General features: G+C 40.1%; 1 protein-coding gene across 1 annotated transcript; it reads right to left on the bottom strand.

Moving 5' to 3' along the window:
* LOC109230354 lies at positions 5,870–6,421 on the bottom strand. Its single transcript, XM_019395859.1, has one exon. The coding sequence runs from the start codon at positions 6,419–6,421 to the stop codon at positions 5,870–5,872; it is 552 nt and encodes a 183-aa protein (XP_019251404.1).

The raw sequence follows: 9,759 nt of genomic DNA, 5'->3' as shown, positions 1-9,759 counted from the left end.
ATGGCACTCGCGTACCCTTGATTTGGTAGAACTCTTGGGACTGCTCTTGGCGGTGGCGGAGGAGGGTCTGGAATAGGATTGTTGTCATTTGCGTTGGCCTGACGGCCTCTACGTGGAACTTGAGGTGGTTGAACCTCTTCGGGCTCAAGATCATCTACCTCCTCCCCCGCATTCACGTTGCCAAGAGGGTCGTTTTCATTAAAAGCCATAGTACCTGAATGATCGACACAAACAAAATTAGTAAACAAGAAGGAAAGAGAAGCAAAACACAAAGCGAGCTAAATAGATAGTCAACACCGTAAGCTCCCCGGCAACGGTGCCAAAAAGTTGATCGCTGCCGACTCAACACTACACTAAGGTAGGAAGAGCGGGTTGCAACAGCTTTTACCCGAATAGTGGTTCGGGATCGAATTTCCACAGGGAGCTAGTAATGGAGTTGTATTGTCTGTTTAGTCTAGAATTGCAGTTGTGCTTCTAATGTCACTTCTAACATCCTTGGTTTTGATTCTTATATCTACTATTATAAGACTAATGTTTGAAGCTAAATTATGTTACGGAGATATTGCTAAGTTGTATTTAATATAGAGAAAGGCACTAGGGTCGTGGCATTGCCTAGGTGGCTAATTAACGGGTAAATGCTACTAAGGGTAGATTGACATATTTGGGGCTTATGCTATAACCGTTGCTCAATTGTACCCACTCTCACACCTCTCGGTAAAAAGAGTGATTTTGCCCAATTGACTCTCTCTCGAGACCAATTGGGTAGGCTAATTAGACTAAGCAACTAGGGTTCAAGTAGGGTAATTACTCTCTCGAGGTTTAACCCGTTAATTGGGACTACCCTTTCTCATGGGTCCTTCCCAATTCCTTGTTGGGTCAATTTTGGGGTCATAGACTCTCTTTCTCAAGAAGTGTTAAACCCACCAAGCTAGAATCAGTGTTTGCAACCACCAATCCTTAATTAAAACCTAAAATTAACCCAAATAGCAAACACCCAACATCAATCTATCCTTAGATGGCAACACCCATCAATTATCCACACTAGGGTTGAGCCACAACCCTAGCTAATGGGTTTAGCGAGACATAATTAAAGAAGAAACAGAAGAATTAGAAGAAGAACTAAACATAATAATTAATTACTGATAAGAAACGACAAGAATCTATTGAGAAATTAAAGCGAAAATGCCAAAATAGGCTAAAACTTCAGTTCTCACGAGCGCAGCTCGATATCTGGTACAAAACTTAACCTAAAAATGGGAAAAAGATCTATTTATAGTGGCTGGAAAAACTGGACAAAAATACCCCTGCCGGGTCAGCGCGAGCCGTGCAAAAAGGTAGAGCGGCCGCGTTGGCTCTTGAACTCTTGAATTTTAACTCTCTGAAGTTGAGGGACGCGGACCGCACGAAAGTGTAGCGCGGCTGCGGGAGCTCTCGCGCGGACCGCATAAGTGTGACCGCGGTCGCGTGGCTTGTACTGGTCCCAACTTGCAACTCTCTTAATCTCTCCAGCGCGGGCCGCATGATTAGGTGGCGCGGCCGCGTGAGCTGAACGCGGGCCACATAAATCCAACCGCGGCCGCGTGGTGAAAGTCCTGAATTTGCACTTCTCTGAATCTCCTATTGCGGCCGCGTGCACTAGGCTCTTTTTCCATCACTTTACTTGGCCTTTGATGCTTGACCAGGTTTCACTCCGTTTTGAGCCGATATTTGACATTTCAGTCACTTTGTTGGTCAAACCTGCAATCAAGCACAACCTGTGAGCATTTTGGGATTATTTTGTATCAAATTATACTCAAAGCATAGGCAAGTAGGGGCATAAAACACGTTAAAATTCTACTTATCAGAGCCCTCATACTTGCAGAAATGGATGGAGAAGTATGGCCAAAGCCGATCAATTCAGATGCAGTCAAATGCTAGTATGTGTAACCTTTATGTTTTCCCTACATGATGTAATTGAACTATGCCTGACCCGATTCCCGTTTAAGTGGGGATACGTAGGCAGCCCTATGGGTACGGTCACAATTCAATAAAATTTTCATTTTCCCCCCGAAATTAGAAACTGGGGCCGAATTTTGAGGAGGACCCTCAAAATTCCGAAGTAACTTCAGCCAATCGCCGCACGAGCAGCAGTCAGAAGCATCAACCCATCAAACTGGGGCAGAGTTTTGAGGAGGACCCTCAAAATTCCGTAGCAGGAGAGGTTGCAATGTCCTAAATTGCGTCACAGTCGGCGGTTCATCTAAAAACTATTTTTTATTATACATTTATGTCATACTTTTACAAAATCGTGCATGTCTATTACTGAAATTGCCTTGTTTAGCAACGCTACCCCAATGATACATACAGTATCACCAGATCAAAGGCAAGCAGGTCAAGCAGAGCCAGAGGGGATACGAACTAACCTCTCCCTTTTACAAAACTCACGATTTTTCTTTGGATGCAGGCACTTGGATTGCGAAATCACTTAAAGCACCAAGCCGCACCTGCGCTTCTTCTACTGTACCAGCGATCTCGCAGGTGCGCTCCATCTCTCACACTTGCGACTTTAGAACTCCAAATGCCCAGCCGCATCTGCGACTTCTCCATCGCTTCTGCGGGCCCGCACCTGCGGTCCCATGCACGCAGGTGCGGTTATGACAGATCCAGCCAACTCAGATTTTTCCTACGTCCAATTCAACTTCCGTTAAGCACCCGAAACTCACCCGAGGCCCCCGGGACCTCAACCAAACATGTCAACCAATCCTAAAACATCATACGAACTTATTCCAACCCTAGAATCACATCAAACAATGCTAAAACCACAAATCACTCTCCAATCCAAGCCTAAGGATTCCCAAAACTTCCAAATTTCGCTTTCGATCAAAAAGTCTATCAAACCTCGTCCGAATGACCTAAAATTTTGCATACACACCCCAAATGACACGACGGACGTATTCCAACTTCCGGAATTCCATTCCGACCCCGATATCAAAATCTCATATTGAACCGAAAACTTCGATAATTCGACTTTCGGCATTTCAAGCCTAAATATGCTACGGACCTCCAAAATACAATCGGAACACGCCCCTAAGTCCGAAATCACCCAACAAAGCAAATGGAACCAACGGAATTCTATTCCGAGGCCGTCTTCACATTACTCCGACTACGGTCCAAATTCTGAAGCTTAAACTCTCATTTAGGGACTAAGTGTCCCAAAACTCTCCGAAACTCCAAACGAATCCTCCCGGCAACTCACAATAGCAGAAATAAACACGGGAAAGGCAGTTAATAGGGGATCGGGGCGTCAATTCTTAAAACGACCGGTCGGGTCGTTACATACCATAACCCCACGAACTCAAATATATAATTTTTACCTAATTCCATAATCATTTTCGTGGTTTAATCCCATTTTTATCAAAACCTTAGATTTTCAACCAAACCCAGAATTTCTACAATTTATGTGTTAAGAATCTACCCAAAATGGATGTATTAAACTCATCTTGTATAGAAATTACTTACCTCAAAGTGCTAGGTGAAAACCCCTCTTCAAAGAGCTCTTAAATCGTCCAAGAAGTGAAAGAAATGAACAAAAAAGCCTAAGTCTCGACATTAAATGAACATCACTACCTTCAGTGGTTTCACACCAGCGATCGCAAAGCCGTACCTGAGGCGCCGCTTCTGCGGAAAAATCATCGCAGGTGTGGACCATGCTCAGGTCTGCCATTCTCGTTTTTGCGGGCAGAGCATCGCTTCTGTGAGCCCGCTTCTGCGGCGAATGCGTCGCACCTGCGAACCCAGGCTGGCTGGCATCCTCCGCTTCTGCGATCAACTTCCTCGCACCTGCGCGTTCGTAGTTGCGGTTCCTTCTCCGCTTTTGCGACCACTGGCCAATCCACACCACGTTGCTTCTGCGGTCATTGGCTCGCTTCTGCGAGCTCGCACCTGCGACAGATCCTTCGCAGGTGTTGCACCAGAACCCCTGCCGCTTCAGCCCTCCTTCCAAGTTCAACCATGTTCCGCACGTTGTCAGAATAGTACCCGGGGCCTCGCCCAAACATACCAACAAGTTCGTATTCATGAGACAGACTCGCTCGACCCCTCAGAATATGTAATCAACCTCAAAACTAAGAATTCCACCCCAAACCAAATCAAATCAGCTTATGAACTTCAAGTTCTTCCAACTTACTCCAAACGCGCCGGATCATACTTAAACTATTCGGAATGACACCAAATTTTGCATGCAAGTCTTAGATAACCATAAGGCACTACTACTAGGCTCGGAATCCCTAAAGGACCTTGATAACACCAAACCCTACTTCAAACCAAATTTAAGGAACTTGAAAACCTTCAATGCGCCAACTTTCACTATGCTGAAACGCTCCCGGATCATCCGAAACCCGATCTGAACATACGCTCAACTCCAAAATCATCATACGAACCTATTGGGACTGTCAAATCCCGGTTCGAGGTCGTTTACGAAAATGTTGACTCAAGTCAAACTTAACCATTTTAAGCCAATATTAATGAACTAAGTGTTCCGATTTCAACCGGAACCCTTCCAAACCCGAACTAACCATCCTCGCAAGTCATAAAACAGTAAAAGCGCATACAGATAATCTTAACTAAGGTAACGGGGATCTAAAAAACAAAACGACCATTCAAATAATTACAATACTGACTGCGCTTCCAAATTTAATTAAGAGACGACTTGGATGATTTCTATGGTGACAAGTTGTTCAACTCTTTTGCTTGGTACTTAAAGATTCTCAAAGGACTAGTGATCCTGCATGTATTAGAAGTTTACTTCTTTTATTGTCAACGTTTATCTCAAAAGTAGCCTCATGACACCACTATTAGAAATTCGGCCAAATCCGTTCGCAGCCGACCGACCTCGGTCGACGGTTAATTTTTCAAAATATTTTATTTTTTAGTTTTTCTACGAAACCCACCAACTTCGATCGATTTTTTAATGCAAAAATGCGTGAAACTATTTTAACGTCCCGCGAAATTTATTTTTTAGGAAACCGACTAATTTCGGTCGATTTTTTTACGCAAAAATGTATGAAACTATTTGGCGTCCTGCAAAATTTATTTTTTATGAAACCGGCCAACTTTGATCGGTTTTTTTACGCAAAAATGTGTGAAATTATTTTGGCGTCCCGCGAAATTTATTTTTTATGAAATCGACCTTTGGTCTTTTCATATTAAATGAATTAAAATTAATATTCAAAAAGCCGACCAAAAATCGGTGTTATTTCAATCGGTCATTTTAAAAAATTAACCAACTTCAGTCGGTAATGTTATATTTTTAATAAAACCGACCGACGTCGATCGGTTATTTTCGCGCGAAAAGACAATTAAAGAGTACAAATAGAATAAAAGAAAATTTTAAATCAAAATGTACTAATGGTCTAGTGGTAGAATAGTATCCGACCATAGTATAGACCTCGGTTCGATTACTAGACAATGTATTTTTTTAATAACATAATTAAAAATATTGACTGACTTCGTCAAGTTTTTCGGCAGGTTTTTACTTTTTTGGTCGTTTGTGAAATTTAATTGACCGACCAAAATCGGTCAGAAATGGCACGACTTCGGTCGCTATTTTTACCGACTAGCCTAATTTCGACGGATTAAAGTCGGCCGAAAATTGATAGTTTTTTCAGTTTTCCAACCGATTTCGGTCAGTATTTTTGGACGATTTTTCGCAATTATCTAGTAGCGTACATTTATCAGTTTTCCATGAATAACTTTCGCCTAATCCTACAAAAGAACGTCTACATTTCTATGTGAGACAGTAGAAAATAATCGCTAACTCGATAAGCTTTATATAATGGTCAAGTGCAGAACACGAAAACTTTAAAAATTACATTCTAAATGGAAATTCCATTTATAATGTCAAATAAATATCCCTAATAAGTTCAATGAACCAGCCAAGATTATCATTATCTTGAGCAAAGGGATTTGGAACAGATGGAGATTGGAAAAAACTCGTACAAGCAAATATATGAGTTATTGCACCCAGAGCCACTTGATCCAAATCACCATTGGATTCCAAGGTTTGAGTAAAATTCTGGAAATCTAATCTCAAACGTATATACTGATGGAGACACTTCCTATAAATTTGCTTATATTCTGGATTTGTTTCACATGAAGTGATTGTCCAAGCCTTCCTTGCAATATTTGTGAAGTTTGAATACGCCAATCTAATTGTAACATTTTCAATATCGACCTTAGTTTTTGCCAATTGAGCCTCTGGATCATTTTCCATAACATTATAGCAAAACTCTCTAACCATAGAGAAATCACAAGCCCTTTGAATTAATGGGGTGACAGCATTTGCTCTTAAATTTGCACCATAGAAATCAACACTTAATAGAAAAATGTAGGGGAGGAGGAAGATTAGTGAGCTTGATGAAGAAGAAGAAGTTGATCTCCCCATTTTTGTCTCTCTTTGATCTATCCTAATTTCCTTGTTTTAGATTATAAATATGGGTTGGTGTGATATATAAAATGCAAAAATTAATTAGTAATATCCCGGTGTAGACATTATCTTGAAAAGTTAAAATTGTACTATTAATGTTTTTACCTATTACAAACTGAAATATCTGATTCCTATTTAATACGGGATTATGATATTCCAAATTTTCCTCCATTGTAATAGTCAACATGTTAAATTAATATATATTGATATATGCTCAACATCTTAAATTGATATATGCATTTAATTTCATACTTCGTTTGAGATCCCAGAAAAAGAATATATGCAAACACTCAAATGAAATATTCTCAAATTGTCCTAATTAAAGGGGCTGATGATCTTATATGCAAATTACAATCAATAAGAATCTAAAACACATATGCATTTACTAAATTTTCCACTGTCACACATGTTTAACCAGAAAATAGAAATTTCGGTCAAACTTAAATTTTAGAAATACTCGGATTACTGATAATCAAATTTGGAACAAATAAGAAGAATTGATTTAAACGATAGCTGAGTAAAAGAAAGCAAAGTAAATTAGTGTATTCCAATAATATGTGGTGTCCTTACAAATATTTGTTCCTCTCCTTTTATAGCTATTTCTAAATAATACGTTTCTTTACTCTCATAACAGAGCCATTATGAGTAATTAATATCATTAATGCAACGTTATAATAAACAATCGTAACTGTTTTGTGAAGATTCTGTAACGTCTTCCATCATTGACGCTCATTAATTACGGATAATACGTATCTGTACTTTTTGCTATCTAGGTTCATTCCTCCGATGTCTCTTCGAATTATCATGAGGTCCGAGCAGCCGTTCCTTCCTGTTTTCTTGAATCTCTGCCCGTGCCTGTTAAAGCTCGTGTCTCTTCAACTATTCTTTGCCAGCTGTCATTCTTTTATTGATCCGCATGTCTTGACATGTCAACACATAATTAATTCCATATGTTAACTTGATTTTTTCCAATAGAGATAGTCCCCCCCACTTGCCATTTATTCAACAATTAAATATTTGGGAAGTGGATCTCATTAAAGCGGGAATTTTTGCCGCCATTATACCTTCTCCAGAACTGACGCTTCGCATGTCATTTCCATTTAATGCTCATGACACGTGGCATTTTTTGATTGGATCTGCAACCCTTCAGCATCTTTTAGGCCTTTTTGTGGCTACATCAATCACGAAGTGATAGGTTTCGTTATGACATTCTCATCATTACCTTTTTTGTTTGACGGTTGCTTCTGAGTATAAATATATCCTTTGTTTCTTCTTTCATAAAAAAGTTTTCCATCTTTGACTTATTCAATCTTCCTTTATGTCTTCTTCAAACCTTGATCCTCGTAAAGTTCTTATTGTAGATAAACTTCCTCTTGCTCCAACTAGGAGCAGGAGAGGAGGTAGGTTACGTAGTTTAGAATTATCGTCCACTAGAGGTTCGCCTTCACCTTTACCTAGTTCTACTCCTCCTTCTTCTTTTAGAACTAGGGGTTCCCTTCCATATAGATCTTCTGCTAGAAGTATGGACTCTAATGATCCAGTCCGTGAACCCACAGTAGATGAAATTATTCCCTCTGAACTTTCTTTTTATACTGATAGAGAATCAATTAGGAAAAAGTTTGTTCTATGTCCTCTCTTGATCATGTTGATGTTTACCCATCTCAGATTACTGAAGGTTTGTTCTCTGTTGTCCGTAGAGACTGCCAATGGAATTTTGATTTCCCAATTATAATTCCAAATGCAAATCAAAGGATCACGTCTTTCAAGGCTAGCTTTTCATTCGTGTATACATATCTCATTACACTGGATTTTAGACCTCCCATTGATCCTGTTATCATCGAGTTCTATCATTTTTTCAATGTTTGTTTAGGACAAATTGGCCCTATTGTGTGGAGGGCTGTTGCTTGTCTAAGCTATTTGGCTAACTTGGCTCAACTGCCTTTTACTTTTTTTCATCTGATCCACCTCTACTCCCCCAAGCTGTTCCGACATGGGATCTTTACTTTGGTGGCGAGGAGTAAGAGGGTTTTAGTCAGCCCTGAGGATGACAAGGACCGTGGCTGGTATTCCAGATTTGTTGCTGCTCCTACTGTAGGGTTAGTAGGTGAAGAAAATATACCATTCCCTGAAAAGTGGAATTTTGCACGGAAGTTTACTTTACAATTTTCTTTCTTCCCCTTTTTTTTTGTTTTGAAAGGGTTTGTTTTTCCCGTGACTTTTTCACTTTCTCTTTTTTCAGCAACCATGGGAACTGTTGAAGAGATTCCCAATTTTCGTGGTTGGGTAGAAATTGTTGACTGTTGCTCCGATGGAGGTTAGATCTTGGAAATACATTTCAAATAGGTTTGGTTGGAAGGTTAAAACTCATGGTAAATACTTTACCCCTTTTTTTTCTATTTTCGTTCGTTCTTCCTTTAGAATGTATTTGACCCTTCTTTTTATCAGGGTTTTCTATTCATGGTGTAAGTGTTGAATCGATTGTAGCTTCTAGACTTTCTTTGGCAAGAGATCAGGAGATAATTTTGAGTTCTTCATCGAAAAGGAAAGCTAACAATCCCCAGGATTCTGAAGAGGAAGAGGAACAGGATGGGAGTTCATTGATTAAAAGGCCGCGAGCTAGAAGGCGTGTTACCTCAGATGATGAAGTTACTCCTTCCCGTTCTGTTCCCATGACCGAGCCTGCTAAAGCCACTTTAGTGAGTTCTGATGAAGGCACTCCTGTAGCAGCTCGTGACTCTGATGAACATCTTTTTTCTCGTGGGTTTGATAATGAAGGTTTTGATTTGGCATCTGATGAAGTTCCTCTTGCTTCTTTTCCCGTGTCTGTCCCAATGGAACAATCTTTGCCCGTTTTTACTGCTACTATTTCTGCTCCGTCTCAAGCCATTATGACTTCCTCTACAGTCCCCACTACTAATATTTCTCGAACCGAAGCTGCTTCTTCAAGTGGAAGTAGAGTGATGAAACAAATTACCATTGAGGTCCCTGCCGAAGGTAATCTTCTAAAGAAGTCAGGTCAAGCTGACGTGTGGTTGAAACCCCTGATCGATCCAATTGAAAAATCCAAGCTAGAAAGTCATAGTTCTTTGACTTGGATGAATGATATCGTGCAATCATCATTGAAGGTATAGATTTCATTTCATATTGTATACCACTTTCCTTTTACTATGATTCTTATGTATTCCTCCCTTTTTTTAGATAAATCTCATCGGTACGGAGATGATGAAAAGGGTTTCCCAGACGGAACAATTGATGCATGATTACCAGACTGAAATAAACAACTGGAAAGAGCAGTA

The sequence above is a fragment of the Nicotiana attenuata genome, chromosome 7, assembly GCF_001879085.1.
Source record: "Nicotiana attenuata strain UT chromosome 7, NIATTr2, whole genome shotgun sequence".
Classification (NCBI taxonomy): domain Eukaryota; kingdom Viridiplantae; phylum Streptophyta; class Magnoliopsida; order Solanales; family Solanaceae; genus Nicotiana; species Nicotiana attenuata.
The sequence above is the reverse complement of the archived record's forward strand: the minus strand, read 5'-3'. Positions and strand labels throughout refer to the sequence as shown.

Excerpts from the sequence above, each read along its gene's own strand:
- LOC109230354 (XM_019395859.1), bottom strand. The coding sequence starts at position 6,421 with ATGGGGAGATCAACTTCTTCTTCTTCATCAAGCTCACTAATCTTCCTC.